General features: G+C 36.8%; 1 protein-coding gene across 1 annotated transcript in view; it reads left to right on the forward strand.

The window, feature by feature from the left end:
• The window catches only part of LOC139853524 (replication factor A protein 1-like), a 42,410-nt gene extending 22,389 nt beyond the window's left edge, over window positions 1–20,021 (forward strand). The window contains exons 4-11 of the mRNA XM_071842915.1: window positions 9,936–10,060; window positions 10,104–10,227; window positions 10,313–10,430; window positions 19,029–19,180; window positions 19,278–19,398; window positions 19,509–19,573; window positions 19,651–19,815; window positions 19,934–20,021. Of these exons, the coding sequence (XP_071699016.1) occupies window positions 9,936–10,060; window positions 10,104–10,227; window positions 10,313–10,430; window positions 19,029–19,180; window positions 19,278–19,398; window positions 19,509–19,573; window positions 19,651–19,815; window positions 19,934–20,021 (958 nt within the window). The remainder of the gene's footprint in view (window positions 1–9,935; window positions 10,061–10,103; window positions 10,228–10,312; window positions 10,431–19,028; window positions 19,181–19,277; window positions 19,399–19,508; window positions 19,574–19,650; window positions 19,816–19,933) is intronic.
• Window positions 20,022–22,125: the final 2,104 nt, after the last annotated feature.

Below are 22,125 nucleotides of genomic sequence, written 5' to 3' on the forward strand. Positions count from 1 at the left end.
ATGTTTGACGTGTTCTAAGGTCAAAGCTGAGCATCAGAAACCATCAGGTCTACTTCAACAACCCGAAATCCCGAAATGGAAATGGAAAAACATTACCATGGATTTCATCACTAAATTGCCAAGGACTGCAAGTGGTTTTGATACTATTTGGGTAATAGTTGATCGTCTCACCAAATCAGCACACTTCCTGCAAATAAGAGAAGATGACAAGATGGAGAAGTTAGCACGATTGTATTTGAAGGAAGTCGTCTCCAGACATGGAATACCAATCTCTATTATCTCTGATAGGGATGGCAGATTTATTTCAAGATTCTGGCAGACATTACAGCAAGCATTAGGAACTCGTCTAGACATTAGTACTGCCTATCATCCACAAACTGATGGGCAGAGCAAAAGGACGATACAAACGCTTGAAGACATGCTACGAGCATGTGTTATTGATTTCGGAAACATTTGGGATCGACATCTATCGTTAGCAGAATTTTTCTACAACAACAGCTACCATTCAAGCATTGAGATGGCACCGTTTGAAGCACTTTATGGTAGAAAGTGCAGGTCTCCGATTTGTTGGAGTGAAGTGGGGGATAGACAGATTACGGGACCAGAGATAATACAAGAAACTACCGAGAAGATCATCCAAATTCAACAACGGTTGAAAATCGTCCAAAGTCGACAAAAGAGCTACGCTGACATTAAAAGAAAAGATATAGAATTTGAAATTGGAGAGATGGTCATGCTTAAAGTTGCACCTTGGAAAGGCATTGTTCGATTTGGTAAACAAGGGAAATTAAATCCAAGGTATATTGGACTATTCAGGATTATTGATCGTGTCGGACCAGTAGCTTACCGACTTGAGTTACCTCAACAACTCGCGGTTGTACATAACATTTTCCACGTCTCGAATTTGAATAAATGTGTTGCTAAAGAAGATCTCACTATTCCGTTAGACGAAATCCAAATCAACGAAAAACTTCAATTCATCGAAGAACCCGTCGAAATAATGGATCGTGAGGTTAAAAGACTTAAGCGAAACAAGATAACAATTGTTAAGGTTCGATGGAATGCTCGTAGAGGACCCGAGTTCACCTGGGAACGAGAAGACCAGATGAAGAAAAAATACCCGCACTTATTTCCAGAAAATACGTCAACACCTCTAACTGCTTAAAATTTCGGGACGAAATTTATTTAACGGGTAGGTACTGTAGTGACCCGAACTTTTCCATGTTTATATATATTAAATGAATTTGATATTTACATGATTAAGTGTTTCCAACATGTTAAGTAATCAAACTTGTTAAGACTTGATTAATTGAAATAGGTTTTATATAGACAATTGACCACCCAAGTTGACCGGTGATTCACGAACGTTAAAACTTGTAAAAACTATATGATGACATATATATGGTTATATATATAGTTAACATGATATTATGATAATTATGTATCTCATTAGGTATTTTAACAATGAGTTATATACATAAAAATGAGACTATTGAATTAAGAAACTCGAAAACGATATATATAACGATTATTATTATAACAACATCTTACTAAATACATTTGAATCATATTAAGATATTGTTACACTATGTTTAATCATGATAAATGATAAGTAAACATGTCATTAAGTGTATTAACAATGAACTACATATGTAAAAACAATACTACTAACTTAATGAATTCGAAACGAGACATATATGCAACGATTATCGTTGTAACAATATTTAACTGTATATATATATATATATATCATACTAAGATATACTAATATATCATAATATCATGATAATGTAATAATTTAACATCTCTTTAGATATAATAAACAATGGGTTAACAACATTTAACAAGATCGTTAACCTAAAGGTTTCAAAACAACACTTACATGTAACGACTAACGATGACTTAACGACTCAGTTAAAATGTATATACACGTAGTATTTTAATATGTATTCTTACACATTTGAAAGACTTCAAAAAACTTATCAAAGTGCTTCTACTTAACAAAAATGCTTACAATTACATCCTCGTTCATTTTCATCAAAAATTCTACTCGTATGCACCCGTATTCGTACTCGTACAATACCCAGCTTCTAAATGTATTTACTATTGGTATATACACTTCAATGATCAGCTTTTAGCAGCCCTTATGAGTCACCTAACACATGTGGGAACCATCATTTAACATCTAGCAAGAAATATCTAACAAAACAACAAATTAATGGAGCCTATATTGACTCCTACATTCACGTGAATGAGGAACCACAAACACATTTTCATTTTCAATTTTCATGCATCAAACTACTCTCTCTCAAGTGTTTTTCTATTGTTCTAAGTGTTCTTCATCATCTTCAACAAAATCTAGCTCAATCTAGTTCATAAATCCATACATAAACCAAGTTATAAAACAACTACTCAAGAACACACCAACAACACTTCCAAGTTTGCTAGCTTACTTCCAATCTTGCAAATCCACTTTGAGTGCTCATTCAACCTCAAGAAATATTTCTTATTTACAGTAAGATATCTTTCTAATACAAGGTAATACTCATATTCAAACTTTGATTCAATTTCTATAAATTTAACAATCTTATTTCGAGTGGAAATCTTACTTGAACTTGTTTTCGTGTCATGATTCTACTTCAAGAACTTTTAAGCCATCCAAGGATCCTTTGAAGCTAGATCTATTTTTCTCATTTCCAGTAGGTTTATCCACAAAACCTGAGGTAGTAATGATGTTCATAACATCATTCGATTCATATATATAAAACTACCTTATTCGAAGGTGTAAACTTATAATCACTAGAACATAGTTTAGTTAATTCTAAACTTGTTCGCAAACAAAAGTTAATCCTTCTAACTTGGCTTTTAAAATCAACTAAACACATGTTCTATATCTATATGATATGCTAACTTAATGATCTAAAACCTGAAAACACGAAAAACACCGTAAAACCGGATATACGCCGTCGTAGTAACACCGCGGGCTGTTTTGGGTTAGTTAATTAAAAACTATGATAAACTTTGATTTAAAAGTTGTTCTTCTGGGAAAATGATTTTTCTTATAAACATGAAACTATATATAAAAATTATGGTTAAACTCAAAGTGGAAGTATGTTTTCCAAAATAGTCATCTAGACGTCGTTCTTTCGACTGAAATGACTACCTTTACAAAAACGACTTTTAATCTGTATTTACGACTATAAACTTATGCTTTTTATATTTAGATTCATAAACTTAAGTTCAATATGAAACCATAGGAACTTGAATCACTCAAAACGGATTTAAAACGAAGAAGTTATGGGTAAAACAAGATTGGATATTTTTGCTTGTTGTAGCTACGTGAAAATTGGTAACAAATCTATATTAATCATATCCTAGCTAACTTATATTGTATTATACATGTATTCTAATATACTATGTAATCTTGAGATACCATAGACACGTATGCAAATGTTTTGACATATCATATTGACCCATGTATATATATTATTTGGAACAACCATAGACACTCTATATGCAGTAATGTTTGAGTTAGCTATACAGGGTTGAGGTTGATTCCAAAAATATATATACTTTGAGTTGTAATCTAGTCTGAGACATTTATACACTGGGTCGTGGATTGATTCAAGATATATATATAAATTTATTTCTGTACATCTAACTGTGGACAACTAGTTATAGGTTACTAACGAGGACAGCTGACTTAATAAACTTAAAACATTAAAACGTATTAAAAATGTTGTAATTATATTTTGAAAATACTTTGATATATATGTACATATTTGTTATAGGTTCGTGAATCGACCAGTGGCCAAGTCTTACTTCCCGATGAAGTAAAAATATGTGAAAGTGAGTTATAGTCCCACTTTTAAAATCTAATATTTACAAAATAGACACAAGTAAATGAAACTACATTGCTGGATTATTAAACCGAATATGCCCTTTTTAGTCTGGTGATTTAAGAATTAGGCAACAGACACCTTAATTGATGCGAATCTTAAAGATAGATCTATTGGGCCCAACGAGCCCCATCCAAAGTACCGGATGCTTTAGTACTTCGAATTTATCATGTTCGAAGGGAGTCCCGGAATGATGGGGATATTCTATATGCATCTTGTTAAGGTCGGTTACCAGGTGTTCACCATATGAATGATTTTTATCTCTATGTATGGGATGTATATTGAAATATGAAATCTTGTGGTCTATTATTACGATTTGATAAATATATAGGTTAAACCTATAACTCACCAACATTTTTGTTGACGTTTAAAGCATGTTTATTCTCAGGTGATTATTAAGAGCTTCAGCTATTGCATGCTAATATATGGACAAGATTTGGTGTCAGCATGCTTGTATAATATTGTTTAAAACTGCATTTGAGATTTATTTTGTTGTAACATATTAATATTGTAAGACAATATGTATTGGTAGTGTGTAAGTGTGTGTGACGATCGCTCCAAATCCATATGGACGAACACGTCATTCATTGATTTCATTGCGAGGTATTTGACCTCTATATGATACGTTTTGTAAACATTACATTCTTTTGAAAAGGCCATAAATGAATATTTAATTCCAAGGTTTTTGACATCTGATGATTTCTACATATAGACAATCACCGTAAATAATAGTTTACAATAATACTTCTGTTGACAATGCAATCAAAATAGATACATGATGATGGTTTTGTGAATGCAACGTTTTCTTGAATAAAGCATGCAAGACTCCATGCACATAGCTTGTATAACACGTAAGCAAACAGCGGAAGACTTCTAGGGAACCTGAGAATAAACATGCTAACAAGTGTCAACACAAAGGTTGGTGAGTTCATAGTTTTAATGTTTTGCATAATCTGTACATAAAGGTGGATCACAAGATTTCAGTTGTTTCATCCAGAAACGTTTATCAAAATATTCTACGAAATTGAGCACCCTGGTAACTAAACTTAACGTATATATAATTTGTACCCTTTGTATAATCATCTTAATAAATACACGCAAACCAACGTGTACGCTTCTCAAATAGCATACGTCCGTTAAAAGGCTAGTGCTCTAGCTCGGATGGGGATATCAAGCCCTATGGATCCATATACTACTACTCGCGCCCACCAGTTATTATAACTGGCAGTTACTAGTTACCAAAGCTAAGGGATTTTCGGTTCAAACTCAGTGTAGAATTAAGTATGTATTTGTGTCCATTGTTTAAAATAAAGTGCATGTATACTCAGCCCAAAAATATAGATTGCAAAAGCAATTAAAAAAGGAGCAATGAAACTCACCTTATCAGCATATAAAGTCGTTCACCAAAATTTGATCGAAACACGGATTACCAAATAACCGTAAATCTCAACATATCAATATTGAGATTCAATATTGTAGAGAAGTACGTAGACGTAACGGAGATGATAACACTAGGTTTGACTTGCAAATAATACCCATTAATATTACCCATAACTTCCTTAGCAATAACCCATAATTTCCTTAGCTTTATCTCGCTCATAAAACTATTTTGAAGGTGACACGCTCATAACCTCGTCGTAGTATTTTATGTATATATACTACTAATAATAATATTATAATAAGATTAATAATAATAATATTAATCTTAATAATAATAATAATAATAATAATAATAATAATAATAATAATAATAATATAATAAATAAATATCTATGGAGTAATTAAAAATGAGATCAGAAACAGAAATGATCGGGTATTTATAGTTGTGGCCTGTCCCTGATGGCCATGCGATCGCATGGCTGGGAAGGCTATATCCCATGCGATCGCATGGGCCGGCTGTCCAGCACACAATCCTTTTATTTTCTTGCTTGTCGACATATTTTAATATTAATATAATATATATAATTTATATAATTAATTATATATTATATTAAATTCATGTGCATAGTTGATTTGTAATTTTTGTCCCGAAAAGTCGTACGTCGTCACTCGACTTATGTCCCAGTTTTGGTTTTTCGAAAGCCCTTTCGTACACTGAGAAAACTAGTTCTTTTCATTTCGTGACTCTTACCTTTGTCAAAATATAGTCTTAAATCATCCATAAACTATACCACTGTAGCAAAGTCAATTTTTACTGTAGCAATTTCATTGTAGCAAATAGTGATTTTCGAAAACACTGTAGCATTTTGGGTACTGTAGCAATTTGAAAATACTGTAGCAAATTAGTGTTTTACTGGTTCATCTTAAACGCTTTAGTTAACTTATCTAAATATCAATCGAATCAATAAACGAATGTTACTATAGTTTACTAAATAACTTGAAATTATATATATGTATATATCTTTTTAATATACATAAATCAATTTTTAAATACACATTGGAAGTTATTTATAAATAAATTTTAATAATAAATATTTCAACTTATCATATATATTCAAATAGATATTTAAACCAATAAGTTTAATGTACGGTATCAAATAATTAATACATTGTTACCTTTTCAAGTTATAGTATATATGTATCTATTTACATATAATTATTCGCGAATCGTCGAAAACAACCGAAGGGTATTTAAATATATAAAAGTAGTTCAAAAATTTTGAGATTCAGTTTTACAGACTTTGCTTATCGTGTCGAAAACATTAAATCATTTAAAGATAAAGTTTAAATTTGGTCAGAAATTTCCGGGTCATCACAGTGTGATATTTTTAGATTATCATTTCTGGATAATCTAGGTGGTGTCCTTTTAACCTTGTCGATAAAATAAAGGTTATGGTTTGTTTTTAAAAACGAATGCAGTCTTTGAAAAACGTCTCATATAGAGGTCAAAACCTCGCAACGAAATCAATTAATATGGAACATTTATAATCAATATGAACAGGACATTTCATAAGTATATCATTAAGTGTGTTAACAATGAACTACATATGTAAAAACAAGACTACTAACTTAAGGATTTCGAAACGAGATATATATGTAACGATTATCGTTGTAACGACATTTTAATGTATATATATATCATATTAAGATATATTCATACATCATAATATCATGATAATGTAATAATTTAACATCTCATTAGATATAATAAACAATGGGTTAACAACATTAAATGAGATCGTTAACTTAAAGGTTTCAAAACAACACTTACATGTAACGACTAACGATGACTTAACGACTCAGTTAAAATGTATATACATGTAGTGTATTAAGATATATTTGTACACTTTTGAAAGACTTCAAGATACATATCAAAGTACTTCTACTTAACAAAAATGCTTACAATTACATCCTCATTCATTTTCATCAACAAATCTACTCGTATGCACCCGTATTCGTACTCGTACAATACACAACTTCTAAATGTATTTACTATTGGTATATACACTTCAATGATCAGCTCTTAGCAGCCCTTGTGAGTTACCTAAACATGTAGGAACCATCATTTAAAAACTAGCATGAAATATCTCACAAAATTACAAAAAATATTATAAATCATTCTTGAATTATTTACATGAAAACAAACTTACACATCCTTTATATCTAATCCATATACCAACGACCAAAAACACCTAAAAACACTTTAATTCTTCAATTTTCTTCATCTAATTGATCTCTCTCAAGTTCTATCTTCAAGTTCTAAGTGTTCTTCATAAATTCTATAAGTTCTAGTTTCATAAAATCAAGAATACTTTCAAGGTTGCAAGTCTACTTCCAAGCTTTCTAATCTATTCCAAGTAATCATCTAAGATCAAGAAACCTTTGTTACTTATAGTAGGTTATCTTTCTAATTCAAGATAATACTCATATTCAAACTTTGATTCAATTTCTATAATTATAACAATCTTATTTCGAGTGGAAATCTTACTTGAACTTGTTTTAGTGTCATGATTCTATCTCAAGAACTTTCAAGCCATCCAAGAATCCTTTGAAGCTAGATCAATTTTTGTCACTTCCAGTAGATTTACCTACTAAACTTAAGGTAGAAATGATGTTCATAACATCATTCGATTCATATATATAAAACTATCTTATTCGAAGATTTGAACATGTAATCACTAGAACATAGTTTAGTTAATTCTAAACTTTTTCGCAAACAAAGTTAATCCTTATAAATTTACTTTTAAAATCAACTAAACACATGTTCTATACCTATATGATATGCTAACTTAATGATTTAAAACCTGGAAACATGAAGAACACCGTAAAACCGGACATACGCCGTCGTAGTGAAACCGGGGGCTGTTTTGGGTTAGAAAAATAAAAACTATCTTAATCTTTGAATTGGAAGTTTGTTTTTTGTAAAAATAATATTATATATGAACATGATACTATATCCAAAAATCATGGTTAAACACAAAGTGAAAGTATGTTTTTCAAAATGGTCATCAAAATGTCGTTCTTTAGACGGAAATGACTACCTCTTTAGTAAATGACTTGTAACCTGTATTTTAAACTATAAACTTATACTTTTTCTGTTTAGTTTCATAAATTACAGTTCATTATGAAACCATAGCAACTTGAATCACTCAAAACGGATTTAAAACGAAGAAGTTATGGGTAAAACAAAATTGGAAAATTTTACTTGTTGTAGCTACGAAAATTTTATAACAAATCTACACTAATCATATCCTAGCTAACTTATATTGTATTATACATGTATTCTAATATATATTATGTAATCTTGGGATACCATAGACACGTATACAATGTTTTGACATATCATATCGACCCATCTATATATATTATTTGGAACAACCATAGACACTCTATATGCTGTAATGTTCGAGTTCGCCATATAGGGTTGAGGTTGATTCCAAAAATATATATACTTTGAGTTGTGATCTAGCCTGAGATATGTATACACTGGGTCGTGGATTGATTCAAGATAATATATATTGATTTATTTCTGTACATCTAACTGTGGACAACTAGTTATAGGTTACTAACGAGGACTGCTAGCTTAACAAACTTAAATCATAAAAACGTAATAAAAAATGTTGTGAATATATTTCAATCATACTTTGATATATATGTACACATTTGTTATAGGTTCGTGAATCGAACAGTGGCCAAGTCTTATTTCCAACGAAGGAAAAATCTGTGAAAGTGAGTTATAGTCCCATTTTTTAAATCTAATATTTTTAGGATGAGAATACATGCAGTTTTATAAATGTTTTACAAAATAGACACAAGTACGTGAAACTACATTCTATGGTTGAATTATTAAACCGAATATGCCCCTTTTTAGTCTGGTAATCTAAGAATTAGGGAACAGACACCCTAATTGACGCGAATCTTAAAGATAGATCTATTGGGCCCAACAAGCCCCATCCAAAGTAGCGGATGCTTTAGTACTTCGAATTTATCATGTCCGAAGGAAGTCTCGGAATGATAGGGGATATTCTATATGCATCTTGTTAAGGTCGGTTACCAGGTGTTCACCATATGAATGATTTTTATCTCTATGCAGTTTGCGAAATGCCTGATACGAGATGTGTATTTATGAGAAATGAAATCTTGTGGTCTATTATTACAAATGGATAAATATATAGGTTAAACCTATAACTCACCAACATTTTTGGTTGACGTTTTAAGCATGTTTATTCTCAGGTGATTGTTAAGAGCTTTCGATGTTGCATACTAAATTAATGACAAGATTTGGAGTCCATGCTTGTATAATATTGTTTAAAACCTGCATTCGAAGGCATATATTGATGTGTAATATTATTGTAAACCATTATGTAATGGTCGTGTGAAAACGCTATATTTTAGATTTTCATTAGTTGATAATTGTCGTAATATTTTAAAAGTTATGGTTTATTTTAAAATCGAATGCAGCCTTTGAAAAACGTCTCATATAGAGGTCAAAACCTCGCAACGAAATCAATTAATATGAAACGTTTATAATCAATATGAACGGGACATTTCATCTGTTTCCTCTAACCCACCTTTTTTTTTTGGTTTTTGTGTAAGGCGTCGGAGAGTTCGGGTCACACTGTGGGGGAAATTAGGTGACTCTTTCCTTGCTATGAAACCCGCTGCACCTGCACAATACAACATCATTTTATCCTCAGTCGCTGCTAGAAAGGACTACTATGGTATGGCTTATTACTTTCCCCTTATGCATTCCCGTTTACACAGCCAGCCCCTCTAACCGTTGTCCCCTTGCATCTGCAGGTGGCACATCTCTTTCGAGCACGTCGGCCACTCTGATAATTGACGACACTCAGATACTGACTCTCGCTAAATTTATCAAGAAAATCAGGTATGTATAAGCTTTCTAACTGGGTATATAAAATTTGCTGTGCAGCTTGGTCCCTCCTCACATGTAATGATTTGTTGCATTACAGTGGCATGCAGTTTCCCGATGACACGGGAGATTTGGCTCCCAGAGGGAAATTCTCGGCCCCAATAGAAGGTTCCATCGCTGATCTCCTGGGACTGGCCCGCAGAGGGAAAAATAATGTGGTAAGTACATGTACATTAGTTACGTCATATCTTTGGACTGCTCCTATGTAAGACCCGAATATTTATCTTGTATACTTGTGTATTATGGTGTTCAAGGGTGTGGGTTTTATCGTATATAAATTAAAATGCAAAAGAAACTGTTCCAGTAGGATCGCGCGCCGCGCGGGTTTTGGGCGCGCCGCGCCATTTGGCGCTGACAGAATCCTTTGTTTTAATTGGTTTTAATGAAGGGTATTTGGGTAATTTCACTTGGGGCCGGATTTGTGAGCCATATTAGCTGGTTTGGATCAGTTTTGGATCATTTTCACATCCATCCATCACTCCCAACTATCTAGAGAGAGAGAGAGAGATTCTAGAGAGAGATTTGGGGTTTTGGAGAAGAAGGAGGCCGTTTGGGTCAAAAGCTCGGGTTCTAAAGTTGTTCCTCTCGTTCTTGGCTATGCGGTGATAGTATTGGTAAGCTCAAACTCCGAATTTCATCTATTTGATTTGATATTCAAGTTAGGGTTTGAGTTAGTTTGATGAAAAACCCTTTTAGATGATGAAATGGGTTTAGTGATGCTAGTAATTGGGTTTATTGTTAATTGTTGGTGGATTTTGGGTTGGTGAACTAATTGGCCATGTTTAGGACTTGAAATTGAGTTTAATCACTTAAGTTAGTGATTATGGAAGTATTGAAACCCATTTAAGGTTATTTAGTTGACTAATTGTGACTTTGGGTCAAATTAGGGTTTGGTGGTGATTATGACCCATTTGGAGATTTAATGAGGTTTATAAACTTGAAATGGATTAAGTTGAAGTATAAAACCAAGTTAAATGTGTTTTGGTGTCAAAACTTATAAATGGTGAGATTTTGACCTTATGGGTCAAAATTAGGGTTTAAGTGTCAAAATGGGTATGACACGTGTTTAACACTTGAGTTCGGGTTTATTTAGCATATTAGGACCATTCTCACTTGTGTGAGTGATTATCGGTTAGTTTGGGCGCGGTTTGTACTTGGTAGTGCATTTGGGTCAAATTTGCACTAAGTGTCGAATTGGGTTGGTTTGTAAATCCAATCTAAGTGTGTTGTTGAATTTGTGATAATGGAATAGGTACTTTCCATTGACGAGTTGCAGATTACTTGGAAGCATTCTTCAAGACTTCAAGGTGAGTGATAATATCCTATGTGCATATGTATGTGTAGGATGGGTGCGGGTCGGGTGAAGTGATTCTCGGCTATAGAGCTCACTTCACATATAGATGGATTTGATGGACTTTTGTATGAGTCCAATTGGCACGGTTGTGCGTTTTGGTTGACCATCTTTGGCGAAGTACGCGTTCGCGTGTACATTATCACACGTGGTTGTGATGTGGTTGATATAACCCCATTGGCGAAGGGTATAATATTGAGAAGTGAATCGCGTGTGTATTCGGATTCACGATGACGCGTGTGGTTTCGGTCATCTTATTGTATTGTGGAAATGAATCTCGTGTAGTTCGGATTCATGGTGACTCGTGTAGTTCGGTCATCTTATTGAGGTAGTAATCTCGTGTGGTTTCGGATTACTAAGGCTCGTGTAGTTCGGCCAACCTCGATGTTGTGAAGATAGTAATCTCGTGTGGTTTCGGATTACTAAGGCTCGTGTAGTTCGGCCAATCTTCATTGTGGTATTTGGTTCTCGGTATTGGGTTAAGGTGTTAACCTTGTTCGTTTATATTGTTATATATTAATGTATTATTGTGTTGTAGCTAACCCTCCGGGTGTAGCTATTTGGCGTTGTTCACATCGTCGCTGGTGAACTTATATTGTTGTTGTATCTTTAGCTCGTTGCTTAGAGATCGTACGGTATGCTTAGTGTAGTGCCTTATATGGATGCCTCGGTATGCGGTATTTGTTATTTTGTGACGTGTCCATTTTATACATATATATGTATGTAGTATATTATCATTCACTAAGCATTAGCTTACCCTCTCGTTGTTGACTCTTTTTATAGATTGCATGCGGATGGTGGCTCGGGTAAGCGCGAGGATTAGAGGACTTGCATAGTTTGCGTAGAAGGCTTGCTTTTAGATTTATTAGGATTGGGTAGCGTATCCCCAATCGCCATGCTCGGCTTTGTTTTGGATTAAAAGTCTTATGGTCAAAAATTGTATTTTGATACTTAAAGGGTAATATGGGTCAATGTGGGCCCCGCTTCGTAAACTAAATTTTATTAATGGAACGCGCTAGTTTTCATATATTGAACATGCGGTTAAAAGCGTTTTGTCTAAATACGTCGGGAACTAGTCAAACATTTTCGCATTTAAAGACTTTCCGGACAGTCAGGTTTGGCGCGCCGCGCGGCCTATATGGCGCGCCGCGCCAGGTGGCAGTTCAGCAAATTTTTTTTTTTTGTAATTTTACACAGTTTAATCGCGGGTTGGTTTTGGTTGTTACAAGTGGTATCAGAGCATGGTCTAAGGGATTTAGGTGACTTGAGATAGGTGCCTAGACTTAGACTTGTGTGTGCTTAAATTGTTGCGGGACTTGTAGGATTACGGGTCGGAATGGGTTTGGTTAGTGCCTTGGCTATAGGTTGACTAACGTTTATATTAGTAATGCGGATATTATTAATATGTTGTTGTGTGGTGATAATAATTCTCGCGTGTGTTTGTACCGCGTAGAATTTTGGTTGTGTTTGTGTATATCATCGAGCGAGACGGTCGTTGTACTAACGAGTCGATGCGGCATGTGTACGTAATAAGAACTTGCAAACCTTATTACAGGTGCAAATCGTGTCTAACAAGTGATGTGCGATGAGTGTTTAGCAAGATGGGGCTGTGTCGTGCGTACGGTTTTACACGTTCGTGGACTAATCGTTTTGCATTCTTTAGAATGACGACGCAAAACGAGACCAAAGCGAATGACGTGGAGTTTAACGCTAGGGTTGCGGCCGCCGTTGCGGAGCAAATGGGTGCGTTAGAAGAAAGAATGGAAAGGAGGTATTCCGAACTTCAAAGTAGTGGTGAAATGGAGCGTTATCTTAAGAGCTTCATGAGGACTAAACCCCCGATGTATGACGGAAAGCCGGATCCTTTAGTAAGCACAACTTGGATTTCGGACGTCGAAGGGTATTTTCGTACTATTGATTGCCCTCCCGAGAGAAAGACGAGACTCGCTACGAGTTTGTTGCGGGGTAGGGCAAGGGATTGGTTGGATGGTAAGATTGATCTTGTCGGTGGCGAGACGTTTATGGCTTTATCGTGGGACGACTTTAAGGAGGAATTCTTCGAGGAGTTCCGGACTTCGACCGATTTGTGGGAATTGCGTAATGAGTTGCGAAATTTGCGACAAGGATCTATGGATTTGAGTACTCTCAAGACGACCTTTATGGCGAAGGCTCGTTTTTGTCCGGAGTATTTAGGGAATGATCGTTTGTTGATGGGAGATTTCTATCGGACCTTGAATGATGACTTGAAAAGTAAAATTAGCCGGGGTCAAGCGAAATTGTTTTCGGAATTATTCGACTTGGCTAGAGGTTTCGAGTCGTATTCACGATCGAAAAAGGGTGAACCTTCAAGTGAGCGAAGGGTCGTTTCTTATGGTGCTCCGAGTAAGAGGGCTAAGGGTCCGAGTGTGAGCACGGGTGGTACGCGAGCGGGTATGTCGGATTCTAGTGCGGCTAGATGTTACAATTGTGGCGTGAGGGGTCACAAGTCTTGGGAATGTTCGGTACCAAAGGGTGATGGTATGGTGTGCTTCAATTGCCAAAAAGAAGGACATCGTAAGTCGGAATGTCCCAAGTTAGCGGGGACGGGTGCGGCCAGGAGACGTTAAGGTACGTTTAATTTTGATAAATATGTCTTTTGATTATTTATTAAATGCCGTTTGAGTTTGAGTTGCGTGCCTTTGTTGTGCATGTTATGCTATGGGTGACGTTCCTAATGGAAGTACCCTATGTTGATGATTGATTGACGGGCGAAGGGCGTAAGACTTGGTGCAACCAAGCATTCCTTAGTATTTGGGAAACGTTTCTACCAAGCCACGGAAATGGTTTTGGTGTTTGGTTGTTAAGCGCGTGTTCTCTTTGATGTTGAAGTGACGAATCATGAGGTTCGTCGGTTGGTTGGAACCCTTGAGATCGAGTGTTTTAAATCTTGATGTGTGTTGGTAATGGGGTCTTTATGACGCGACATTAGGTGCCTCTTTTATACCTACTAGCGTGGTGTTCGACTCCGATTGTGTTGCGGTACACTTTTCGTACAAAGTGTTTAAGGGTTGGTTAAAATCCTTCGTGTGCTCAAGGTTGGAGCAAGATGTGGTAATGGGTCGTGTGAGCCCAATTGTTGGTAAAGTCTACCTGTGGTAGCATTGTACGGTTGTACGAGTTGTGGATATGGAACGTGGTTCTAAGTGGGGGAGTTACACTCCCGCACGAGGAAGTTTTAGTGTGAGATTTCGGATGATGCTTTTGGTAGATCCGGAAAATGTTGTCGAGACCTGGTTTGGTCGATTTGTGGTAGAGTACAATTTCGGATAAATTGTACTTATGGTTTGGATTTGAATCATCACCGAGGTGGTAACATGGTAAATCTCGTTGAGAGATAATGGACGTGTTTGGCGAGCAAGGTGAAATCCTCCAGTTAAGGGAGGTGTGTGTCGGGTTCTCTTGTGGAGAATTATTGTTTGGTACCTATGTTTGGTATAGGTGGTTCTTGCTCGATTATGGTATGGTTGTTTGATGATGCATGATCTTTAGGGTCCGCTGACTTCATCATGGGAATACGTGATTGGTGGAGCATGACTTTCGGGGTCCGCTGACTTCATCGTGAGCGTGGTGTTATATCGGTGAAGCATGATCTTCGGGTCCGCTGACTTCATCCGGTGTTGTGATTGGTGGAGCATGACCTTCGGGGTCCGCTGACTTCATCATGAGCGTGGTGTTATATCGGTGAAGCATGATCTTCGGGTCCGCTGACTTCATCCGGTGTTGTGATTGGTGGAGCATGACCTTCGGGGTCCGCTGACTTCATCAAGGGAGTAGTGTTATGTCGGTATGGTGTAACACTATCGGGAAATGCGAGTACCGGTGGGAAATGCGAGTACTATTCCTGTGTTGAGATTGTGGATCGCGTGTGTTTTCGGATTCACGATGACGCGTGTAGTTCGGTCATCTTATTGGAATGAATCTCGTGTAGTTCGGATTCATGGTGACTCGTGTAGTTCGGTCATCTTATTGAGGTAGTAATCTCGTGTGGTTTCGGATTACTAAGGCTCGTGTAGTTCGGCCAACCTTGATGTTGTGGAAGTGAATCTCGTGTAGTTCGGATTCACAAATGACTCGTGTGGTTTCGGTCATTGTATTGAGGAGTGAGTCTCGTGTAGTTCGGATTCACAATTGACTCGTGTAGTTCGGTCATTCCTCCGGGATAGTGACTCTCGTGTAGTTCGGATTCACTATAGCGCGTGTAGTTCGGCCATTCCCGATTGTTGTTGTGGTGAAGGTAGTGAGTCGCGTGTAGTTCGAATTCACTAGGGCGCGTGTGTTTTCGGCCAGCCTTCGTGTCGTGTGATCTATTGGTTGTTTGATACACCAATGGTAGGGTCGTAAGGACCATGTTGCGGGAACTATCGGTTGTTTTATACGTCGATGGTGGGGTCGTGAGGACCATGTTGTGGGATTAGTGAGGCGATAGCCGTGTTTCGCTCACATGTTTGTTACGGGTGTGACGATGGTTGATTTCGTACACCTTGGGTTTTGCGTTTCCATAGTCGTTTTGGGCGCTATCGGTTCTAGCTGTTGGATTATGATGTTACAGTAGTTGTGTATTGGTCGTATGGCGCACTACAAGGGATGTTTAGTGATTGGTGTAATCCGTAAGAGTTCGTTTGGTTCGGTCTTCATCGTTTCGGGTTGTTGACCTTAGGTCGATATTTGGTTGTTTTTTTTTAGCATTGTACTTGGAAAGGGTACACTATAGGGTTGATATCTCGGTTCGAGATTGATTGAGTTTCCCGATGTGAGGGATTGAGCATGGTTTTAGTGATCGGATTGTGATTTGTTAAATCACGTGTGATGATTTTAGTTGATAGAGGTGATTCATTGGGAAGAGTTGCCTAGGAAAGTCGGATTGGGACGTATGTTTGAGGACCGTGGAGTGTGGTCCGTTTGGTTAAGTGACGAGGATCACGAGGACGTGATCGAGTTTAAGTGGGGGAGAGTTGTAAGACCCGAATATTTATCTTGTATACTTGTGTATTATGGTGTTCAAGGGTGTGGGTTTTATCGTATATAAATTAAAATGCAAAAGAAACTGTTCCAGAAGGATCGCGCGCCGCGCGGGTTTGGGGCGCGTCGCGCCATTTGGCGCTGACAGAATCCTTTGTTTTAATTGGTTTTAATGAAGGGTATTTGGGTAATTTCACTTGGGGCCAGATTTGTGAGCCATATTAGCTGGTTTGGATCAGTTTTGGATCATTTTCACATCCATCCATCACTCCCAACTATCTAGAGAGAGAGAGAGAGATTCTAGAGAGAGATTTGGGATTTTGGAGAAGAAGGAGGCCGTTTGGATCAAAAGCTCGGGTTCTAAAGTTGTTCTTCTCGTTCTTGGCTACGCGGTGATAGTATTGGTAAGCTCAAACTCCGAATTTCATCTATTTGATTTGATATTCAAGTTAGGGTTTGAGTTAGTTTGATGAAAAACCCTTTTAGATGATGAAATGGGTTTAGTGATGCTAGTAATTGGGTTTATTGTTAATTGTTGGTGGATTTTGGGTTGGTGAACTAATTGGCCATGTTTAGGACTTGAAATTGAGTTTAATCACTTAAGTTAGTGATTATGGAAGTATTGAAACCCATTTAAGGTTATTTAGTTGACTAATTGTGACTTTGGGTCAAATTAGGGTTTGGTGGTGATTATGACCCATTTGGCGATTTAATGAGGTTTAAAAACTTGAAATGGATTAAATTGAAGTATAAAACCAAGTTAAATGTGTTTTGGTGTCAAAACTTGTAAATGGTGAGATTTTGACCTTATGGGTCAAAATTAGGGTTTAAGTGTCAAAATGGGTATGACACGTGTTTAACACTTGAGTTCGGGTTTATTTGGCATATTAGGACCATTCTCACTTGTGTGAGTGATTATCGGTTAGTTTGGGCGCGGTTTGTACTTGGTAGTGCATTTGGGTCAAATTTGCACTAAGTGTCGAATTGGGTTGGTTTGTAAATCCAATCTAAGTGTGTTGTTGAATTTGTGATAATGGAATAGGTACTTTCCATTGATGAGTTGCAGATTACTTGGAAGCATTCTTCAAGACTTCAAGGTGAGTGATAATATCCTATGTGCATATGTATGTGTAGGATGGGTGCGGGTCGGGTGAAGTGATTCTCGGCTATAGAGCTCACTTCACATATAGATGGATTTGATGGACTTTTGTATGAGTCCAATTGGCACGGTTGTGCGTTTTGGTTGACCATCTTTGGCGAAGTACGCGTTCGCGTGTACATTATCACACGTGGTTGTGATGTGGTTGATATAACCCCATTGGCGAAGGGTATAATATTGAGAAGTGAATTCGGATTCACGATGACGCGTGTGGTTTCGGTCATCTTATTGTATTGTGGAAATGAATCTCATGTAGTTCGGATTCATGGTGACTCTTGTAGTTCGGTCATCTTATTGAGGTAGTAATCTCGTGTGGTTTCGGATTACTAAGGCTCGTGTAGTTCGGCCAACCTCGATGTTGTGAAGATAGTAATCTCGTGTGGTTTCGGATTACTAAGGCTCGTGTAGTTCGGCCAATCTTCATTGTGGTATTTGGTTCTCGGTATTGGGTTAAGGTGTTAACCTTGTTCGTTTATATTGTTATATATTAATGTATTGTTGTGTTGTAGCTAACCCTCCGGGTGTAGCTATTTGGCGTTGTTCACATCGTCGCTGGTGAACTTATATTGTTGTTGTATCTTTAGCTCGTTGCTTAGAGATCGTACGGTATGCTTAGTGTAGTGCCTTATATGGATGCCTCGGTATGCGGTATTTGTTATTTTATGGCGTGTCCATTTTATACATATATATGTATGTAGTATATTATCATTCACTAAGCATTAGCTTACCCTCTCGTTGTTGACTCTTTTTATAGATTGCATGCGGATGGTGGCTCGGGTAAGCGCGAGGATTAGAGGACTTGCATAGTTTGCGTAGAAGGCTTGCTTTTGGATTTATTAGGATTGGGTAGCGTATCCCCAATCGCCATGCTCGGCTTTGTTTTGGATTAAAAGTCTTATGGTCGAAAATTATATTTTGATACTTAAAGGGTAATTTGGGTCAATGTGGGCCCCGCTTCGTAAACTAAATTTTATTAATGGAACGCGCTAGTTTTCATATATTGAACATGCGGTTAAAAGCGTTTTGTCTAAATACGTCGGGAACTAGTCAAACATTTTCGCATTTAAAGACTTTCCGGACAGTCAGGTTTGGCGCGCCGCGCGGCCTATATGGCGCGCCGCGCCAGGTGGCAGTTCAGCAAATTTTTTTTTTTGTAATTTTACACGGTTTAATCGCGGGTTGGTTTGGGTTGTTACATCCTAATTATGTATAATTTATGGAAAACCTACTTAATGTGCAAACTATTAGGCCGATGTTTTTAAGTGCAAAGTGGAACTCACTAACATACGGATGAAAAATAGCTGCTGTAGTATTTGCGAGGCCAAGAAGAGCATTTCCAGACAGTATGGCGGCTTTTGGTGTGAATCGTGTGACAAAAATGATCCCGAGCCAATTGCGAGGTTCCTTTTTGTCCATTTTCCTGTTTGAGTTATTATAGCATGACAATAAACACTATCTTTGTTAACATATTAGACTGCCTAAAACATGGTCTCGCAGGTTCCGCATTCAGTTTGATGTTCGGGATTCGAGCACTGAAACCGTTGTGGTACTTTTTGATGAAACAGCTGAGCAGCTGACTGGGAAAACCGCTAAAACCCTGTTGGGTGGACAAGATGCGGTATATTTTTCAGTTCTTAACTTTCATCTGTAACTTAATGATATATCAGCATGTGCACATAACATGTATGTGGTAATTACTAACATATTTGTGTTTACACGTACCTACAGGCGACCTGCACAACCGTCTTACCAAATGCACTCGCTAATCTTCTTACTACTGCCCAAGTTTTGCTGTTGAAGATCAACTCCTACTATGAGCATGGAACATATGAAAGTTTTAATTGCATAAAAGTTTACTTGGATGAAAAAGAGCCTGCATCTGTGCTGTCCGAGAGTTTGGAACCGGATCCTTCTGTCCAGCTGCTAAGGGAGGGGCTGCATCAACCATTCCATCATCCACAACTCCAAAGGGGGTGAAGAGATCAATTGAAATCCCTACTCCAGCAAAGGAATTGGAACGACCTAGCTGTCGCAAGTAAGAACTAAGTTGGGTCATCATTTGATACATACACTTACGCTTCTTCATGTACATATACTATCATGTTTCCCTGATAAACTACCATTCTGATATCAATCATTAACGTGCACTGCAGGTTTATTGTCACATCGTCTGACTCAGAAGATGACCCACCTGCTGGTACAGTTAAGGAGATAGATAAGGCTGGGCTGAGCAAAGCATGAAACGGGTCTGCGTATTGCAATAAATAACTTGGTGTTCTGAGTTATGGTTATATTATTTGTCGTTTTAAACACACGCGTTATTTGTCGGTTTAAACACACGTTTTTCCTTTTTTGGTTTTCTGTTTGGCCTTATGCTATGGCCTGAAAAATAAATACTTATTGTTTTGGTTTTTGAATAAAGTTATGGTGTTTATTATATCTCATTGTTTGCACCCAATTTAATTACATCTCATTGTATGCTGGTTATTAATCTGTGTTATAGAAGTCACCAGATTAGTTAACCAACCAACAAATTTACGCCCCTTTCATTTGTAATTTTGCCCTGCTCCTCACAGCCTGTGCCCAGGTGCAGGTATCATGTGTTGGTTTGCACTCAATTTAATATTTTGGTTTCGAGCGGTTTAAGACAGAAACACTACCCTTTCCATGTTATTGTGGTACACACCACTTCTCCCCCATTTCAGCTTAGAAGCAAGCAACCTTTACTTTTTCCCTCACCAACAGTTCGGGTCAACGAAGGTCATGTTCCAGGTATCATCATTCACCCTCATTTACAATATCTCCATCACATTGCAACAACTTAGAAATAAATTCCCACCTGCAATGTCTTATGCCACGCAATACGTCATTACCGGTGGACTGTTTTATATGTATATAGATATTAATATTAATAATATTAATATTAATTAATATTAATATTATTACTAATATAATAAATTATTTCAACATATTACAGACCATTCACTTTCTGCATATTAATTATTATTATTATCACTTTATGACTAATCCAATTCCTATTCAATGTTTCCAGGAAAATGAAAGGCCTTGGTAAAGGGAAAAGCCTCTACATACATTCATTTACATCTCTATATTAACCTATTCTCTGCATCATCATATTCACACATCTCACATGTCATCAAATGCAAATACATCCATATCGGGAGCTGATTTACCAGGTATGTCATGCACCACTCACATGTTGAACTAAAATTTCTTTTTAAATAAATATACAACTGACCCTCCCTCCCATCTGATCCGCAGGCCCATTACCAAACCTGGCAATGTCAGACATCACAACTAATGGTCTATCAATTTGCTCCTCAAAAAGAACTACCCCCTTGGGAAAACACAAACATTATGTGCTCTCAAGTTAACTGACAAATGGGATTTGGAAGGAGGTAATTCGAGAGTTACTCAAAATGTAACTTATAGCAGATCAGTTTTGGTATTAATACCGAAACCTTTCTAAAGATAACCGTTTATTTCGTAGTAGAGGTAAGTGCAGAGGAAGATTTTGGCCCCTTTCCAGAAATGTTCCTCCAATCATTCCACATAGCGTCAATCAATACAGTGATCCATGGTCAGCTCCAACGGTTTACTGGCCTGAAATTTACCGGGCCCGTTATGGGTTCAAATTTCAGTAAGTGCATAGCGTTTTAGTTTGCAGATTCATAAAAAACATGGCACCTATAATAATCATAATTAATCATATAAATTATAATATTAAGGATCATCAGAATTATAATCAAAAAAATAAACATAATCTTGATTATTACTCATATAAATTATTACAAAGATATAATAAACTTAATAAAATAATAATAATAATAATAATAATAATAATAATTATTATTATTATTATTATTATTATTATTAAAGACATAATAACAGTAGCAGTTGTGTTTTATCATATAAGTAAAGTGATGGTAATGGTAACTACTGAATTCATTTCAGGAGCCCCAGCCACCACATCCAGCGGTCAAATGCAACCGAGCGACACATCAGGTTTGTCACACCTTACGCGTTATGTCTTCGTCACGGTTCAGTCCCACTTTTCCTAAGATAATTTTTATCCACACAGGTACGAGTCGGCCACTCTCTCAGCAGCCTAGAAGGGCCGTAACCAAAAAAGCGGCGAATTCCTCAGGTAGTTTACTGGCCTTTTGCAGAGGCTGTTAACCACTGATATTTTGAATGTTCCATGTACATCTAGCCATAGACATATACTAATTATATGCCCTACTTTCCAGGTGTACCTGTATCTTACCACAGCCACGAATCCCCTTCCTACACGTGTATGTTTTGTCATTCAACAATGTGGTAT

Source organism: Rutidosis leptorrhynchoides, chromosome 6 (genome assembly GCF_046630445.1).
Source record: "Rutidosis leptorrhynchoides isolate AG116_Rl617_1_P2 chromosome 6, CSIRO_AGI_Rlap_v1, whole genome shotgun sequence".
Lineage (NCBI taxonomy): Eukaryota > Viridiplantae > Streptophyta > Magnoliopsida > Asterales > Asteraceae > Rutidosis > Rutidosis leptorrhynchoides.